General features: G+C 43.1%; 1 protein-coding gene across 1 annotated transcript in view; it reads right to left on the minus strand.

Annotated features, from left to right (window-relative positions):
* Positions 1-20,489, minus strand: part of CFAP54 (cilia and flagella associated protein 54) — a 355,855-nt gene that overhangs the window by 223,596 nt on the left and 111,770 nt on the right. Inside the window, exons 21-26 of the mRNA XM_075553212.1 lie at positions 18,754-18,846; positions 18,312-18,497; positions 12,791-12,927; positions 9,669-9,816; positions 8,073-8,228; positions 3,820-3,942 (exon numbers count right to left, since the gene is read on the minus strand). Coding sequence (XP_075409327.1) covers positions 3,820-3,942; positions 8,073-8,228; positions 9,669-9,816; positions 12,791-12,927; positions 18,312-18,497; positions 18,754-18,846 — 843 coding nt within the window. The remainder of the gene's footprint in view (positions 1-3,819; positions 3,943-8,072; positions 8,229-9,668; positions 9,817-12,790; positions 12,928-18,311; positions 18,498-18,753; positions 18,847-20,489) is intronic.

Genomic DNA, 20,489 nt, shown 5'->3' on the forward strand with positions numbered 1-20,489 from the left:
CTTGACCACCCAGCACCCACCATGTGGGGCGAAGGGGTCAGGAATTGGCCACTTTGGGAAACACTGCTCTAACCCTCTCCACACAGTGCTAAGTCAGGTCTCTCAGGACCCCAGAGGCGCCCCCCCCCATTGCCCCCATCACTTCCGACCCGCTGGCTCCCGCTGCTCAATTGGGTTCAACAATTCACTAGAAAGACTCACAGAACTTAAAAGTGCTACTACACTTATGACTAAAACTACAGTTTTATTATAGGAAGAAAGGGTACAAATGAAGAGACACAAATGACAAGGCTTGGGAGGGTTCTGATGTTAAATGTTCATGTCCCAAAGGACATGCTCCCCTCCCACACACATGCAGTTTTCACTAAGCACAAAGTCCTGGGAATGCCCATCCCGAGGTTTCACTCTTACATACTCCACTCAGTACTGTCCAGGCGATTCTGACTCAGAGTCCGCAGGACAGACATGTTCCGCCCCTCCCTGAAGCAGGCTGATCACACTCAGTGGTGTTGATGAGTCTGATGAGTCAGGTGGTGGCATTTAGCATAAACCCACAGGTGTGATCAGAAACCCTTCTCAAAGACACGTCAATCTTAGGGAAATTGCAAGACTCTGGAGCAGCACTTCTCAACCTGTGGGTCGCAACCCCTTTGGGGGTGGAACAACCCTTTCACAGGGCTTGCCTGATTCATCACAGTAGCAAAATGACAGTGATGAAGAAGCAATGAAATGATGTTATGGCTGGGGGTCCCCATCACATGAGGCACCATATGAAAGGGTCGCAGCATGAGGAAGATGGAGACCCACTGCTCTAGAGATTCTCTCTCAGGAACCAAGATCAAAGACCAAATCATTTGGTTAAAGTTTGATTCTTCGTTCCATACATCTTAACTGCTACTAACTGGTTTTTGTTTATAACATTTATAGCTTCATGAAATTATATGCCTGTGTTTGTTGTCGGTCTCCTCCTAGCTAGACCATAAGCCCTGGGGGTCAGGAAAGTAATTCTTAGGGCGAGAATAGTATTTGTCAGACAGTAGGTACTGACTTCACATTGGTTGAACGAATGGATCTGTCTAAACAGCTTTTGATGAAGCAGACCTTTATTTTGCAATGAATTTAAATACCTATAGGTAGAGGGGCATCTCTCTGAATGCCTACAGGTAACTTTCCATTTCATCTCAGGATCCAAAAAAACTTTATTTTACATCCAACCAATGCACAGATCATTGCAACCCCTTGGCCCCAACAGGCATCTGAATTTTTAACATGTGGAGTATCTCATATGTCTCATCTCCTAGATAGAGCCTTCACCAACTGCCCCAGCCCTGGATGAGCTTCCTGCATCCCTGTGTCTGAGTACCTTCCACCCATCACCCAAGATAGAAATCTGAGTGTCCACATTGTATATTCTTGGTTTCCTACACACTTTTATAGACACACTTCTACAGTAAAGAAGACTTTTGTGCTTATGCCAAGTGCCCATAACAGTAGTGAGCACAAAATAGGTAATCAATAAGCATTTGTTGAATAAATGAGAAATAAAAATGAAATATTAGTTTATGTTCTGTTTCCCTAACTAGATTATAAACTCCTTAAGGGCAGAAATATTGTCATAGAATTCCTTCTCTCCACTCTAACTTATATTTACATTTTTTAAACAAAAGTTTATTGATTTAGGAATGATAAAATGATGATATTAATATAGTACTTCACTCTTGTGTTAAAAAAAGAAAGCAATCCAGGAGCTCAGATTTCATCCTCCTTCCTTTAAAAAAAAAAGAAGCAAGTTCAGCATCAAGGTCAACCTTCCTTACTAACTTGTGCCTCCTTACCTTCCTTCAGTGGTGAAACTCAGACATGAATGGTCAGTCTCTCAGTGGCCATCCTCTCCATAGCCAGGTTATTCCCCAGTACTCCCTTGTTGTCCAGACCTGATGGGTCTGACTTGCTACCAGTCCTAAACCCATCATGAGGCCCTTCACCAAAGCCTCTATCTAACCCAGCGGTTCTCAGCCTGGGGGCTGAATGACCCTTTCACATGGGATGCATAAGACCATCTTGCTGATGGTCTTAAGAACAGAGACACCGCTCCTCTATCCATCTCCAGGTGGGTCCGCCACATGTGGGGTCACCACCACATGAGGAGCTGTAGGTGGAGAACCACTGCTGTAATCGCTTATGCCTGATTTCTGGAAACTCCAGAACCTAACTGGCTATTGTGTCCACTGTGGTTTGGAAGCAACCACCCTCAGTTGCTCTTATATGATCTGAACTCCAAGTGTCTCAAATATATATATTTGAGTGATATATATAGAGAGAGAGAAAGAAAGAGAGACAGAGACAGAGAGAGAAATGTTGATGAAAATATTGAAAGTACCATAGACTATCAAAAGAACTAACATAGCAGACTGTTCCTTAGAGGCAGGATGGAGAGACCAGCCCCTGGAGAAGGACACTAAGCTCAGGCAGGAGGAGAGGAGTGAAGAGGAGGAAGGCCCTCGACAGGTGGGTTGACACCGTGGTAGTAATACTGAGCTCACATAAAAACAATTGTGAAGATGGCCCAAGACTAGACAATGTTTCCTTCTGTTGCACATAGATTGGGTCACTATGAGGCTGAACCAACTCGTTGGCACCTAACAACAGAAACATGCACACAAAGAGGCAGTAGTGGTTAAAAGTACGTGGCTAATCAAAAGTTCTGGGGTTCAATTGCACCAGTCGTTCCTTTGAAGAAAGACGTGGCAGTCTGTTTTGGTAAAGAGTCAGAGCCTGGGAAACCCTTTGGACAAGTTCTCCTTTGTCCCCGGGGTTCCCCCTGAGTTGGGACATACTTGGTGGCAGAGGGTTAGGTTCCGGTTCATATGCACTCTGATCCTATAGGGGTTCAAAACACACTTTGTGTACACCTTGACTGCACTTTCACCAGACCTTGACTATTCGCCTTCCATTTGGTGCAGAGCTCTGTGTTCCGATTGGAAAACCACCCTTGGGTTCTATGCCTAGTCTACCCGCTTTGGGCCTAGCATCACTTTCACATTCTGAGAGCAAGGGATTCGCCCATCTCTCCTTTACTGACTGACCTTTCCATCATAGCCCTGCACTCAGTCGTTTGATTTCTTCTGAGCCCCACTGTCCAAAAGCAACTCCAAGGTTAGGATACTCTGGTTCTACCTACAATTCTCATTACTATCACAACCTCACAAGATGACACCCACGTTAAGAGCAGCATAACAAATATGAACTTGATGTTTAAGGGTTTTAAAAAAAATTGTCCTGTGTGACGATAGCCAAAACCACTGCCACTAAGTGGATTCTGACTCATAGCAGCCATATAAGACAGAGTACAACTGCTCCTTTGGGTCTCTGAGACTGTAAATCGTTATGAAAGCAGACAGTCTCATCTTTCTCCCAAGGAACTGCTGGTGGACTTGAACTGCCAGCCTCGTAGTTAATCAGCCCAATGCTTAACCCATTGCACCACCACAGTGGCCATATATAATCCCTACAAAAATATACAGTAGTTATTTCAATCATGTTATCTGGGGAAAAAACATGACAATATCATCTAGAAATCTTTAACGCATTATTAGTCTGTAATATGTATACTTTATATTTCCTTTGATCTGAAAAGCATTCTATGGTTATTAAGGGTTTTAATTACTAGGGTTGAAGGAAGCTAAACTATCTGAATCACACCTGCTCTTAAATGTTGTGATACAAAATCAAGCTTCTCTGGGAGTAGGAATCAGCTAGATGGGCCACGAAGGGGTGTGGACAGGTGAGAGTGAAGGAGATCAAGTCTGAGGTAAATACCTTTGTGGTGTAGAAGATGCAACAAGCTATCATGTGCTGTACACTCTCCAAGCTGAAAGTATGTTTCCTTGAGAAGCCAATGGTCGGGAGTCCTTGCAACACCACTACACACTTTATCAAGATCTGAAAAGTAGAAATAAGGATTTCTGGTGTAAAATATCATTTCTTATTTGAAAGGACGTTATTCAAATCCTGCAGGGTTTAGAACGTCAAAGGCCACTATCATTAATTATTATTATTAAAACGGTCTGAGATCAATTTAATATATTCAACTTTCAAAGGAGTCCTCCATCTAAAGTAACATTTAAAATAGAAAGAAGATAAAAAATAAGGACACAAAGGACAATTAAACAGCACAGTTTTACAAATGTCATAAAAGACAAAGTCAGAACAGGAAGAGAGTGTATGCGGACAAGTTCGTGATTCTCATATTTAAAAGTCAGGGAATCCAGGGTTCTGGGTGGGGGGAACCCTTCACACCTGTGAGTTACAGATGAGTCCCACTCACTTTCTCATAACTAAAATTAATCCTCACAATATCCTCCCATAATAATGCTACCTTAAAGTTCCCTCTCACAAGCACATGACTGATTGCTATCTGGCTGGGAGCTTTATGTACAGGAGCAGACATGTTGCTACTGCTCTCCCTGCTCAGGGACAGTCACCCCCCCTTACCTGCCCCAGCACTGATGTTAGGTTACTTCCCCAGTGAACTCAGGGACCTCTAGGGTTAAGGTACTGCCCACTGTGTTCCTTATGTAGGGGGCTTGCAGGCCCGGACACCATATAAGCTGATATCAAGAATGCATTCTCTCTCTCCTACTCGAACCTGGTCCCTGACACCATGGAGGTGAGAACCCCAGATCTTTGTCAGTCTCTTAATTTCTTCCCTTCAATTACACAATCGTCCTTTAGGACCCATCCGGATGTGGGGCAGGATCCCCCCGTGAGAATGCTATGTAGACACACGGTTCTCAAGATGACATCCAAGCTTGAGAAGACGCTGAAAATCCATACCGAGGAGGAGGCAGTGTATTAAATACTGCACTGTGGTGTCAGGTGCTGGAAATAACAGTTTCCTCTAAAGTTAAAACCCAGTATTCATAGCCCGGGAAATCAATTAATATTGGCATTTATCTCCTATGTGCTTTGCTTCATAGGATATGTTCCTACATTTGATCAAGAGCTATACAATTAAATTTATTAAATTTACCATTCAATACCATGCACAGTTCTGAGCAATATTACTGTCAGAAAAGTATAGATGGAATTTCAGCAATCTATTCATAATCAGATTATCACAAGAGACAAATGGGTGTTGGTCATTTTCAGGCAGTTTAATTGCTTTAAACTACCATTCCAACAATATTGTTACTAGTATCACAGTTCACATACTAGTATTTTTAATGCCTTTCTTACTTCCTCACCTATATCACTCCCCTGACAGACCTTATTTTAAACTCAGGTTGGCAACACAGTACTTTGTAGTTTTCTCCAGGCTTATAGGATTATATACATCTTCAGAAATACATATCCAAGTAGAAAGAGGTTTATTATGTTACAAAATGGGATTTATGCATATGTTTCTGAACCGCACGTTTCTCCTTCAACCATGTCTTGTGAAACAGGTTTCCATGTGTACAGGTGTAGCTCTATCCTATTGTTTTAAATGGCTATATTTTTATGCAAATAAACCATCATTTATTCAGCCATGCACTGCACAATTTTGTAGCTGGAGTGGTGCTGGCTGTTCCTCTGTGGCTGGACTTTCCCTCTCTCTTTTTGGCCACCACCAAGAACGCTGCAGCAAACCCCCTTCTGCATACTGAGCTGCAACAGGGGCCGTGGGAGCACCAGCATGGAGATGAAGCCCAGCGAGTAGGAGCCACCACTCCTGCAAGGCACAGTGAACACTCTACGTCAAAGAAGATGGGCTCCAGTCTCCCCTGCAGGTAGAATAGATAGGTCCAGGGACCAAGAGGTTCCCTTATACCCAAAGCCAAGGTCCTTCCCAATCTAATGTTGACTAGTAGAGCATGGGCAAAAGCTGTGGCCGGAGAGAACAGAAAACAAGAGGTTCCAACACCTCCGAGATGATTGCCTAAGATGCCCGCTCACAGATGGGCATCTTAACCAGCAGGCATGCTAGCTGCGTGCAAAGGAAATCAGAATGAGCAAGAGAAAGAGAGGATACACATTAACTTTGCCCTGAGAGCAGCCTCGGCCACAGGGGCTGTCGTTTGTTCCATTGACTTTCCACTTGCCAAGTCTTTCTAGGAAAACAGACCCACCAGAATCCTATAGAAGCTGTTGATGGCATTAACATATTATGTCGGTCCAACCACAAGGACTGGAGTTTTTCAATAACCAATTAGCTTGGAAGAAATGAGATTTCAGCCCAGTCAACACCATGATTTCAACCTGGTGAGACACTGGGCAGAAGATTCATCTACGCAATATCCAGCTTCATCGCTCATGGAAACAGAGATAATACAAGAGTTCTTTCAAGCACAGACCACGGATATAACCCTTCAGCAGGCCTCACCTACTTCTTTTCCCTTAAATTCCAATTCATCCATCACCAGGATGCAGAGTGTTTTTCATTATTTTGTTCTGCTCCTTGGTTGTGGTGGAGGAGTTGTGTGTGTGTGTGGGGGGGGGGGTCCTGTTTTGGCTTTTTTAATACACTGTTTTTTCCTGCAGATGATGGTCTTGCTATATGTTTGGATGTCTACTGCTGTTTCTAATGTAAGAACAAGAACCTTGAAATGACTTTTAAGACAGCAATGCACTGGTGTGGAAACCCCACTAAGTGACGTGGGCTTTGCCTCAAACTCATCCAGAGGCCTCGCTTTGAAGGCGGAAGCGCCCTGTGTTTCAGACGCAGAAGAGTGCTATCCCTAGGCAACAGACCAGGGGCTCATTCGACATCAGTGCAGAGCTCTAGCCTTGTAGGTGCCCAATGAATGGTGGCCTGAGGCTATCACATGCTTACTATGTTAATGTTCTCCTTGCTTTAGGCATGGTGTTGCCACTGTGAATGAATGTTGTTGCAAGTGTCCAATCACTTAAATGTCTAATCTGTACAAGTCAACAATCCATGCGTTGAGGTTCATAGTTGGTCTAGAGTTGTAGACTGTCCTTTCTCAATGGTGTTGTAAATTCTACAACACTGACTAAATTGATGGCACTATCAATAGAATTGGCTTATGACCAGGAGGATGATTGATAATGTTCTCTAACATAAAGGATCAGGATGTCTCTAAAGTGAACCAAAGACAAATATAAATAATAGATATTTGCATGGCTTAGGGGCTCATACTTATTTCTAACCCAACTCTCGGAATAATTAGTTTCTTATTACATGGCCCTGTTTAATGCTCACCCTCATTAAGAGATCACTGCAGATACCAGTGCTATCACAAAATGTGGCGAAGAAACTAGGTGGTGCCCAGCTATTAGAAAGAATACCCCCTGGGATCAAAGGCTTGTCTTCAGCCAAGCAGTCATCTGAGTGAGGCGTCAACTGGGGCCGCATGGAAGAAGTACACCAGCCTGTGTGATTGATTGGGCCAGGTTGTGAATGATAAAATCCAAGCCCAAAGGAGGGAATAGTATCAGAGCTTCTATGGTGAACCCAAAATCCATTCTCATGGTCCACACATGAATTGAGCCCCCAGTGAATCCCCTCGGACCACAGACCAGGGATGTGAATAGCTGCTATCATGTGGAATGCAGTGGGGTTTTTCTGTTTTGTTTTGTTTTTTTGTATTTTGTTGTCTGCGGTTTGGGTCTCTGAGATGCCGGAGATAGAGCTATAGAGACAGTCACTGCATGGATGACTTCCTGGAGGGTGTGGCAAGGAAGGGAGGGGGAGATGGGGAGCTGAGGACAATGTATACAAGAAATAAGTAAATGTTCTAAAATTGTGACAATAATTATACAATTATTAATATGATTGAACTATTATAAAAAAGAAAACCTAGTAATGCGGACTCCCAATATTTAAGTTTGGACTGTAGTGGAGATGACTGTTTTCAAATAAACCCATTGTATGTCCTTATTTATGTTTGCCCAGGCTGCTAATTTACAATATCAAAATATTTTTTCAGTAAACTCCTGAAATTTCATAGCACCTTTATTCTTTCCATTTACACCTTGCAAGAGATACATTGCTTTACTTGTCCAAAATGCATGTCTGAGTTGCCTTTCTAAAAGTACTTTGATCATCGGGGTGGGAGGAGTGCTCTTACCTGTACAGCAGGTACCAAAACAATATTGTGATAGATGATAGGAGCAAGGAGGCCATAACACTGAGTCACAGCTTGAAGGGCAAAACTGGAATCACTTAGAAAGGTGCTAAGGTCCAAGGCCACTAGTACTCTTTCACATTCAATTAGTCTAGCAACCTGTAAAGGAATAGGCATGTTACTCACACTGAAATATTTATGTCTCTCAGAAGAGCTAGGGAACACAATGTATGTAGTTTAATAACAACCGGAAGACGGGCAGAAGTAAAGCTAGATTTGGAAGAGGATCTAATAATAATGCTAGGAGTGGGTAACATAATCTTCAGGGGATTTTATAAAACAATGCAAATGTCACAAATCACTAGTAACTGAAAAGAAAACAAACTCTTTTTTGTTTCATTGATAGGAAATTTTAATATATTTTAATGTTATGGGGGGGGAATCTAGTTTTCAAAAACATAAATTGCAACAAATAAAAATTAAAGTATAACATTTCCCTAATATTATCTCTACTTTGGTATGTAAGAAAATTGAATCTTTCCAATAGAGTAAATAAACCTTCTACTGTACTCTGCGACTGATACTTTTGCTACTTAAATAAAAATTGCAACCAAATCGAAAGTTTTGAGATTAGCTATCACGTAAAGGAATAAAGATCCTCTTTTATTCCTCCTTTCCCTTTTCCAGAGAAGGATTTCACTGCTTGTCTATAAGTACATATGAGATTATATACAAAGGACACTATCTGAGTAGTCATCAGAATTTCCACATAGCCAGTTATTACTAGAATGGTACTGTAACGTACGGAAATTCTTAAAGATTGTGTTCATGTTCAGATTGGATCTGCAGGAGGAGGAAATGGAATGTTGTATAGAAGGAGCAGGGTGATTTTGTTAGCTCTTAAGCTGTGCGTGATATGAAATTATTTGCAGCCAAGCACCATGTGTTTCCCTCTTCATAACACTGGAAATTGGCCAACTCTGCAGCAATGCGTGTAATTTATGAGCAGGTAGATGGATTGGGTAGGGGGGAGCAACTGGAAGAAAGCAGGTGACAAAAAGCCTTCAGATTTCAGGCAAATAAGGGGATTAAGAGAGTGAAATAATCATGAACAAACAAGTAGAAGAATGACTAAATGAAAAGTCAGAATCCGAGGTTGCAGAAACATGCCGAGGCCTGGGAGTCTGTGGCTAGGAGGGAGGGCACGTGGGAAGTCTGCTGCTAGGAGCGTCACCAGAAGGACTGGCACACGGCTCTGTCACAGCCAGAAGACGCATGCTCCAGGCACATCCCTTTGTAGGCCACTTGCAAAACAGCAAAGGGAGCAGGATTCCGTTCTTGAAAAAAATCTAAATATGATAATAACCACACAGATTTGTCTTTTTATACTGGGACAACTGGAGAAATCAGATGAAAGCAAGATGATAGCATTTTCAAGAGTACCAAAATTAAAATTGCTTTTACTTTAGACATCAAGCATTTCAAATTAAGGAAACTGAAGTGAAAACATAAAAACATGAACATTAGCATGGACATGAGGCTGACACATCAGAAAACAAAGAAAAACTGGCATATTTTCAGGCAGTTTCATTTCCTTACTTGTTGAGAGGGGAACATCTCATTGCCTTTAATGTTATCACAGAAGAGGTTTTCTTCTTTGATCTTAATGTCACTTACTACAAAAATATTCCTAAGGAATAGGTATAAAAGGATTGATGACGTCTCAGCCAAAATGTCTGGAAATAATCTGCAAAGGGGAGTAAATAACGTTATAGGTGTAAATATAAAATGATTTAGCACATGAACTTTGTGTTTTTGACTGATTTGCTCCTAATGGTCCCAAGACAGCCACAAAACTTTGTGGAATTGTTACTCTTGTACACTCGGGACTGCTCAATGAGCTCAAATCAAAAGTAAAGATCATTCTTAGCAACAAGGTCACAATAAAGAAAACTAAGGTTCTGATGCATTCTGCCACACCAGAACCAAACTCCGTACCATCAAGTCCATGTGGACTCGAAGCAGTCCTCTAGGACAGAGGAGAGCTGTCCCCGCGAGTGTCAGGGACTACCACTGTACACGGGAGTAAAAAACCTCATATTTCTCCCAAGGGGCAGCTGGTGGTTTCGAACTGCTGGCCTTAAGATGCAGTCAAATGCATCCCCACTATCCCACTCGGTAAAAGTTGTGAGTCCTACTATGGTATATAAATGCTTTTTTCTATCAATATCAGGAAATTATGATAGATATTGGGAAGCCTGGAAAATAGGCCAAATATTTCCATTCCTGAACTTTCCGAAAATAAGTTCAGTGGAGAGTGGAATCAGGTGAGGCTGGCAAGACTTCGTCTCATGGGCTCTGGTCACGCTGTCAGGAGAGACCAGGCCCTGGAGGAGGACATCCTTCTGGGGAACGCGGGAGGGGTGGGGGCAGCAAAGAGAGAGGAAGGCCCTCCAGGAGATGGCCTGACGCGGGACTGCATCCTCGGGCTCGAGCACAGGAAAACCAGGGGGCGGACGGCACATAAGCCCGCAGTGTTTCCCTGCTGTGCAGACGGTCTGTGTGGGTTGGCAACTAACAAGTCATCGAGCGAAGGTGTCCGTGCACAGAGTTATCCTGCACGTGCAGGCCCACAAACTAGCAGGCAAGGAACTTCTGCTCTGTATCAGCCACTGCTGCGGGCCCTGAGATATAAAGATGATCGAAATGGCCCTTGGCCACACGGAGCTCGGCTCCGCCACAAGTTCAGAGGCTCCCCTATCAGCTGCAGCCTGAACTCCGCAGCTTTGCCCCCACAGCCCCTTGCTCACACGTCTCCCAGTCAACCTTCTACGCCCCCTGTCTGCCCTCCACCCCGTGAGCCCTTCCTGTTTTCCCGCTCTTCCACCGAGTCCCTTCCCAAATCCTCTCCTTGAATCGACCGTCCACAGACTAACCACCAACCTTCAAAGGAGCGGCTTTTGCTTCTGATCGCTTTTCATTTGCTCCTTAGATGAGTGCATTCGGGTCCTGCCCTACCATGCTGCCAAACTGGCCCTAGAATTAATTCATCGAGGGCCTCCTCCCTGCCAGCTCGAAAGGGCTCTTCTTAACTTTTCAGGGCATTCGGCCTCACTGAGGCATCATGAACTCAGGCCCCTGGAGGTGACTCTCCTTCTGCCTGGCTCCGGAGGCAGCGACAACACTGCTCCGTTTCCGCATCCTTCTTGGTCCCAGCGCTCACTCTGGCTCTTAAATGTAGGCAGTGCCTGGAATTCAAGTGTAGTTTTTCATCTTCTCTGCTAAGCAATCGGTCCTTTGGTGATACCACTCACTGCCAAGACTTCCATGGGGACTGTTTCTAAATGTGACCTCACTTCCTGAGTGGCCAAAGGAAAGATCCACCTACCTACTGGCTATCGGCGTGGTGGGTTATCAGCGTGGTGGGTATGGGTTGGACTACTAACTTTTGAACCAGGCACCTCTTTACAGAACAAAGGTGAAGCGTTCCCCCTCGTACAGCGTCACAGCCTTTGAAACCCATCGGGCATGCCACCGTGTCACCTAGAGTGGCTGAGAGTCACCATCGACGCAATGCCAGCGGGAGGGAGAGGGAGAATGCCTATGTCCTCTCCAGAGGCCTCTGCTGGGACCTTAAACTCCGACGAGTTCCTCCCCAAACTGTGAACTCCCCAGGAAGGAAACCCTAGAAATCGCATTCAACTTTTACTTCCTCCTTTCGTTTCCCCACCCAAGTCACATGCACTCCTCTGCACGGTGGCTCTTCTGCCCCCAAAGGCTTCTCGACAGCTTCCCACACTGAACTTGGCCGCTTTGTGTGAGATATATGCTCAGCATATATTTGAGTCTTTAAGCTCATTAGGGCTGACTGAGCAACGAAAGACTGTCTTCTTCTGAAAGGAATTTCAGACATTAACAAGGAGGGGGGGGAGGGGAGGGTTGCTGATTGTGAACTTGTTGGAACAGTCTAAAATCATGCTTAATGCTCACCTCTGATGTGATTTGGTTCCCTTAAGGACCCCCAAACCAGTTCCTGAGCTGAGTCTGACTCATTGTGTGTCCAAACGGAATTGTCCTGTGTAGCCCTTTCAATAGCTGGTAAATCAGAGCTGAAGTGCCACAGCCATGTTCTGTGCACCTCTGGGTGGACTTGAACTCCTAGCCTTCTGGTCAGTCTAGGCTAACCGTGTGAATCACTTGCATACGTAAGGACTCCCTTTTAAAGAAAAAGGCCAGTAGATAATGCAAGAGGGCCTGTGGCGTTACTTGTGTGTCTTTATGAACCTATTTGCGATCGCTCAGGACCTAATCCTAAAAACCTCTTCAAGCAAACAAAAAGCCTTCTCAATGCAACAGGCCACCCATCAGAACGTAACCTTAACCCCAACCTGAACTTCCTCTCTCCCCAAACTCCCCAGAGCACATTTGTGTTTTCAGGTATGTCTGAAACTACTTTGATGGGAAGGTGTAGTTCATTTTCTGGTATTCAGAATGCATCCACATGCTGCCAGTGGATTTTTTTCTGCCTCCAGCAAGGAAGTTTTTAGCAAAGACCTGAGACCTGGGAGTGCACCTTTTTACTGCAGGACTTATTAGAAATAGTTTCCTCTAGAACTTTCTTAACATGCAGTTGAAGATGAACTGGTTAAGGTTCCACATCCATCATCTAGATTTTTAATAAGCAAATTGATCTTTTCTTTTAGAAGAACAATTCCAATTACCTTCTCTGTATGATAGTCATTCCGTTGCTTAAATTAACAATAGATTGATCATCCTGGAGTGGCGAAGCAACAAAATAATCCCAAACTGGTGCAAAAACTTTCTTGGCCAACTCATAGTTACCTATCTGGTAGGCAGCCTACAATGGAAAGAACAGTTTCTTAGGCAATGCTTCTGTTTGTGATGTGCATATCTTGAACAAGAATTCTGATCAGATTCAGCCGTGCACTGATTTTGTAGATGAGTGGAGTTGTCCCTGTTTGCCACTCTGGTCTATGGTGCCACAGAAAAGTAAGGACAAACACTGGCTAGGGAGACAGCCACATTTTGAAATCTCTTTTATTTCTAAATTGCATGGAAATTTGAAACTCTGTAAGGATGTTTCAAATCCTCCTAAGCAAAACAAAGATCACATCTGAGCCAAATTAATTTCATTTCCATCTATCTCGGCAGTGCGCTCCATTTATTATAGATACTGTTATAATGAACAATCTGTTCCAAGAGAAACAATCAGATTTCCCAAACCCAAAATATGAAATATACTTCATTCTCTTTCTGGTTCTGACTGACATCTTTTGAGCTTTTGTGCAACAAAGAGTTCTCAGCTGAAAGAAGTGAAGAATAAAGCCAAATAACATGACAGAAGCCATCGTATGTTTTAAGTTTAACACATTTACCAGGAAGAAACATAAGTGATTCAAGTCGTAAAATCCTAGAAGTGCAGGGAGGGAATGGGGAGAAGCCTCAGCATATCGAGCAACATGTATCTGGTTTTTTGGTAGAATATCTATCTCTGATAAACTCAACCCAACACTGCTATCCAATCAGTGACAATGGCTAGTGACTCATCCGACAGGGTGGAACTAGAAGTCTTTTCATGATCAGCTCTCCAGCTCCATGTCTTTACCTCTGACCTCTAGTGCCTCTCCTTTTCCTGGGTCCTTCTGCTCCAGCCATATGGGCCTCGCAGCTTCTCAAGCATACCACTGACTGTCAGGAAATCTCAGAGCTCTGCTATAACTATTCCTCCTGCCTAGAAGGTTCTTGCCAAAAATAAAAGTACACACTTGCCTATCTCCTCCATCTCGCTCGAGTCTCTGCTCAAATCTCACCTTCTAGTGGAAGTCTGACCTGATCATCTATTTCAGACTGCCTTTCACTCCTTCACCTCACACTTCCATTTCCCCTTACCATCCTCGGTAGCTTCTTTGCAGTTTTTCCCATAGTCTCGTAGTCTTCTAACATACTAGATAATTCACTTTTTCTGTGCTTATTGTTCATTACTTATATCTCAGCCCGACATTTTGTTCACTTTAAAGACAGACAGATGCACTCAAAGTCTAGCCGGACAACCAGCAGCATCAGCATCACCCTGAAATTTACCAAGAACCTGCATTTGTTGGCCTCGCTCTCACTTCCCCTTACAAAAGGAGTCAAACTCTGAGAGGTAGGTCCAGCAGTTGGCTATTAAGCAGCCCTCCCAGTCATTCCAGCGCACACTCCAGGTTGGACCCACTCATGGGGAGCCATTCCAGGAAAGGGTTAACCAGCCATAACAAGATCTCAAATGGATTAGCTAATATCTTTCTCAATTCTCCCCCCAGTATCCACGGACGACACTTAGCAGTTACAATATATTATAATATAGTTGATAACCCCAAGGCCAATGCCTGACCCAGTCAGATCTCGTTCCCAGGGATTTCCTGTGAGGATTCAGAGCCTGTCAGTTGGGTGGTCTCTGTTTGTAGCTGAAATTGAGAGGCAGTCTTAAAAATAAAAAATTAAAAACTTGCAGTCCTTCCTCCACAGATGAATAAGAATAGAAAGGCCCTCTCTCTAGCGAAAAGGGGAAATCAGGTAGAGAGAAACAAAGGGAAGAGACCCTGAGTGCCCTGCACTTGATCCTGCTGCACTACCCCCTGATGCTGCTCACAGACTGCAATTGTATAGCCCGTTATCTATCGACTTAAGGAGGAAGAGTAGAAAGAAATGAGGCTATAAAGAAGGGGAAATTGGAAACATTCACAAAGCCCATGTATTCCACAAAGGTTCTTCAGAAATGCTTCCCTAAAGGTAAAATGAACAGCTTCCTATCTCAAGGGAAAGTCTGGTCAAGAGCCTCCCGACTTGATCCATGTTTATAGAATGATGCCAAGTAGGAGCACCAGTGAAAACCTCAACAGTGGACTTTTCTGCAGGTATCGAGGAAAACGCCCCATACTTTGCTACAAGACATTAAATATAGCATGCATTTTAGAACAGGACTATCTAGAAGCAAAGCAGCCCCTTTTGTGAAAATTACATTACAAAAGCAGGCACAGTTTCTAGATGTAACTTAAAAGCTTAAACTTGAAATGTAAATGAAGCAGGTTTAATGTGTGAGGAAAGTTTGCTTTGCCCACTTAACATTGTGAGAGAGAACACTCATAAGATGTCATAAATAAACTACAGGGCTGTAAATGGAGTATCAATAGAGAAAGGCAGGCCACTGGTTCTCATTATCCTGTCATAGATCTTGGACTTCGCTTTATTAACTTTCATCAAAAGTTCTGTGAAACAGAGACCAAGAGTCAAACTGCACCCTGGAGAAAAATTAGGCGTTGATGAAATATCTGGCTCCTCACTTTGAATAACTCCATCACTGCAAATTAAGGGACATATTCAATTTCAAAGAAATCAAAACATCAGAAAACCATGAGGCACGGTGACACGCTAAGCCAATGCTAGACAAATCCTAGCAATTCTCTCAATTTAATTTTCTTTGAAAGATATGATCATATAAAATGCCCTGAAGACCTCCTTTTATAATACTAATAAATGACCGTGAGAGGAAAATAACACAACAAAAATGGGATAAAATTTGGAACAGCAACCAGCTCTTCCGCCAACAATAGGCTTGAAATTAGATGCCTGACACTTAGGTCAACGAGGTAATTTTTCTAATGTTCTATTCGCAGGTGCCATGTCTCTCGTCATCAGTTCTGGAAATAAAAAGCGTGCGTATGTCCATAATTACAATAATATTGAGAAAGTGCCTACTCTATGACAAGTGTTATCTTTAATAATTTGGCCTGCGTGTTGTTTTTAGGTGCCGTTGAATCCGTTCTGACCCACGGCAACCGTAAGCGCAACAGAAGAAGACACTGTCTGCCCGGGCACCATGCTCGCCATCAGTGCTGCGTCAATGCACGGCCGCAGCCACTGAGGTAATTAATGCCTCTCCTTGAGGGTCTTCCTCTCGCCTTTTCTGCAGTCCTGCATTTTACCAGCCGCAGGTCTGTCTCCAGAATCGGGTCCATCCTGATAAAACGCCCCAAGGGTGTGACCTCATTCATGTCTCGCCACTGTCCCTCCACGGGAAGCATGGCTTTGCGACTGCCCAGAAAGATCTGTGCGTTCTTCTATCGATGCGTGACTTTTCCACACGCGTCATCAACACCTCGACCCAAAGGCACCCATCTTTCTTCAGTCTTTCCTATTCGCCCTCCAGCTTTCCCAGGTAGATGAGGCGACTGAAAACGTCGTGGTTTTGCGCTCAGGCTGGGTCAGGCCCATCTTCGTCCTCACAGGTCAGCTCGGCTCTTTCGCTCTTCACAAAGGTCTTCTGCAGCAGATTCCTCATTCCATCCTTGGATTTTTTTGACTACTGCTTTCCCGGGTGTCGACTGAAGATCCAAGCAAAAGGAAAGACTTGATATCTTCCATCTTTTCTCCATTTATCAAGATGTTCCCTATTGGTCCAGCTGGGAGAATTTTTGCCTGCTTCATGTTGAGGCATAATCCACACTGCAGTCGTTAGTGTTTGATGTTCATCAGTAAGTGCTGCCCATCACTCTTCCCTTTCCGCAAACAAGGTGTCATCTGCACACACAGGGCTGCTCAGAGAGCTTCCTCCCATCCTGCTGCTGCCGCCACGATCGAATCCAGCTTCTCCGGTGTGCGGAGCAGACAGACGAGTGCTGTATTTAAAAGCGACAGCCCTGACACACCCTTTCCATTAGTTTAAGAAATGCGTATCCCCTTGTTCTGTTCAAACAGCTGCCTCTTGGTCTGTGTACAGGCTGTGCCTGAGCACAATGACGTGCTCTGGAATTCCCCTCTTCATCATCTTATCCAGGTGTGTTCTGATCCACCTCGTCTAATGTCTTTGCAGAGTCAATAGAAAGATAAAGCATTTTCTGTACTCTCTGCTTTCGGCCAACATGCATCCGGCATTAGCAATCTATCCCTCAGTTAACGCCCTCTTCTGAATTCAGCTTAAATTCCTGGCATCTCCCTGTGGATGTACTACTGCATTTTTTTAAAAGTTAACTTCAGCAAAATTTACTTATGTATAGTATCAATGATATTGCTCTATAATTTGGGTATTCTGTTGGCTCAACTTTCTTTGGAATAGGCACCCAAAAAAAGTGGGGGTGGTCAGGTAGCTGTTTCTTGGAGCAGACCAGTGAGCGCTCGCAGGACAGCATGAGTTGTTTGAAACGTTCGATCGGCATTCTGTCGCTCTCCGGAGCTTTGTTCTTCACTCCCCTCGGTGCACCTTGGACTTCTTCCTTCAGTACCATCGATGCGTGATCATGCGCTACCTCTTGAAATGGCTAAGTATCAACAAATTCTTTTTGATACAATGATTCTGTGCATTCCTTCTATCTTCTGTCATAGTCAATCTTTTGCCTATATAATCCTTCAATATTTCAACTTGAGGTTTGAATTTTTTCTTCATTTCTTACAGCTTGAGAAATGCTGAGGCTGCTCTCCCCTTTTGTTCTGATGTGAATAATTCCATTGAATCCTCATAATCTCCTAAACGTGGCTCCTATTACTATTCCAACTTCACGGATAAAAAAAAAGAAATGAGCCTCAGAAAAATGAAGTTACTTGCCCAGTATCATATGGCTAATATTTGAACTCTGGTCTGCCTGTCTCTAATGATCCAAAAATATCTTGTATAATTTTATACTAAAGATATAACCATAGATGTAAGTAATGATTTGCATACAAGGATGTTAATGACAGCTTTGTGTATCCTAGAAATTCTATACCACATAGCAACGAGTGTTATTATGGACAGAGAAATAGTTGAAGAGCTCTCTGAATCAGGATTTCTCCGCCTCTGCACTATGGCTGCTTGCGGCTGGAGAAGACTTTGCTGTAAGAGGATCTCTGTGAATTACAAGATGTCTAACAGTCAGTAGCATCTCCTTAGTTGTGACAAGCAAAATGTCTACAGAGAACTGCTGCTCTGGATGTTTTCTTTTCTTCTTGAGCCTTTAGATATTTTCCAAAATTGCTGAGATTAATATGTGTCATATTTGTAATCTAGAAAGAGAAATGTTATTGTGCAAACTCTTTAATAAGAGAAAGAATGGTTCATATTTCATTAGGATAAACTGCAATAATGAAAAACATATATTACAGGAAGAGCTTTAGAATATCTACTGTGCTTTTTTATCCCCAATCTAAAATTTCTGAGTAACTGTTTACAGGGAAGGAGGAAAAACAGACTGCAGAAGTGTCTTCTACCTGCGTCAGGAAGGTCCGAGCAGTCAGAGCAGAAAGAGGTGGATAAACCAGAATTGGCTTCGTCGTCTCCCCAATAGCATCGCCAATCAGTTTCCCATTTGAACAATACGCAGCAATTGCAAATATGTATTTTTCATTGGTTTCTAAGCCTTTCACTTCAAAAATGCTTTGACCATCAGCTGGGATCTATTAAGCAAAAACATATTTCAAATTATATGTGGGCAAGTACAAAACTGTGACATAGTATGCAGGGGAAAAACAAATGCTTTTTAAATTTACTATTGGGTTTTAGTTATAATTCAAGGTGAAATTAGAGACATCCACTGAAATAATGATTTCATTAAAAAGAAGGGGGCAAAAACTCAATTGCCATTAAAAAGAGGCTGATGAAATGATGTTCTGACATCTAAAGCTTCTTTTTTTTTTTTTGCATCTGACATACCACTTCTCCTGAATTTGGGAGGTGGTCATTGTTTAGCCTGACTTTGCCATAGCTTCCTTCTGCTTTGCAACCCAAAATTCGGTACCAGGAGACCTGCCAAGGAAAGAGATAACCGTTAGTCTGTTTCACAAGGCATTCCGTGTTTGGGTTTTTTTTCTTAGTTAGAAACACATGTAAATTTAATCTTAGAAAAGTAAAGGCAAAGATGGGGTTAGTGCACCCTTGGACTGCTAAGACTAAAATATTAGCTCAACTACCATTCACTGGGCAAGGCCCTGGGTGCCAAGTATTGTTGGGAAATGTACATGTGCTTTCTAACATTGACGCCATCCCTTGGGGAGTATCGCCGGCAGCACTTTGCTCTAGAGGAAACAGAGAGACAGCTGTGAAAATATTCCCCATCATCACGTAGCTAGACCTGGGGGTGGACGTCACAGAGAAGACCTGCACAGCAGTCACCTCCGTGGTCCATAACCGACGAAGCAAAGACTTGTCGAAAGCAAGAACTGCGTTGTAGGGCTTTCAGACAAAATATAAAAAGAAACAACTAACCTGGAAGACAAAGATAAAAAGAGGAGGGCGTGGATGATAAAATAGAAATATTATCAGTTAATTTTGCCCTGTAGTTTAAAGAGTTTCTTAAATGTGCTAGCACCTTAAACATTTTAAGAAATAGACATAAACCAAACAAAAACTACAAAGCCTATGAAAACAACCAAACTTAAATATGATTACATGTTTGAGCAATGGTCCTTCTGCCACAGTATCAGAACAACGAGCTTCCTAACCGTCATGAATTAGTCTCACTTACTGATCAATGGGGGGGAGGGGGCAAGCTGATGCCCCGGAAGTTCGCTCTGTGCAACATCTCTTTGGGGTGCCAGAGTGTGAGGGCAAGTGCTCCTCTTGCCCAGAAGCTCCACCTCCCGTCTCAAGCCCTAAACTGCAAGGGAAGCTGGAAAGAAGTTGAAGAATGCAATTCTCTGTAAACAGCAGCTGCCTCTGACAGTTCGTGCCTGCCACTTCTGCCCAGCAGGAAAATTTTATTGGTATCTGAGTTTCATCAGGGGCTCCAACCTTGACTGCCCACCAGAATGACCTTTAAAAAAATGGAGTTTACACAGATTTGATTATTGTATTAATTGCAGATAACAAAACCTGTCCAACTTCTGTGAATCAGAGTTTCCAATGCAGGGGTCCAAATCTGTGTATCCCAAAGAAATTGCCTCCGGCAATTATAATGTACACAGTCAAAGCAGGGAGACAGCAAGGGCACCAGTGAACCGATACACTGGAAACGAGGGAGTGGGAAGGAGGAGCAGATAATGCTCAGAAATTTTTACAAACTAACTTCCTTTGATTTCCCATGTTTAAAAAAAAGAACACCACTTTTCATTAGAAATAAAACAAAACCTGGAAAGACTGTGTTATATGGCTTAATTATTGCTCTAGCTCCACCCTTAATGTATGAACCAGTATTATGAGGGTAAAATCCTCTCTAACAGCAATGTTGCAAGCTGACTTTATATTTTTACTTTGTTCCCCTCCTGTTCTTTCATCTTAGGTTGTGTAACTGAAAGAAGCGGTGTATAATTAGGATATACACAAAAGACGCCATGTAAAAATCATCACTAAGTGGAGAAGTAAGAATTTATAAGTAATATAAATAGGGGCAGTGTTTATAATGGTTAAAAACACCTTTTAGGAATATGGATGCGCTAGTAAGAGGTTTTGAT

This window comes from Tenrec ecaudatus, chromosome 6 (genome assembly GCF_050624435.1).
Source record: "Tenrec ecaudatus isolate mTenEca1 chromosome 6, mTenEca1.hap1, whole genome shotgun sequence".
NCBI lineage: Eukaryota > Metazoa > Chordata > Mammalia > Afrosoricida > Tenrecidae > Tenrec > Tenrec ecaudatus.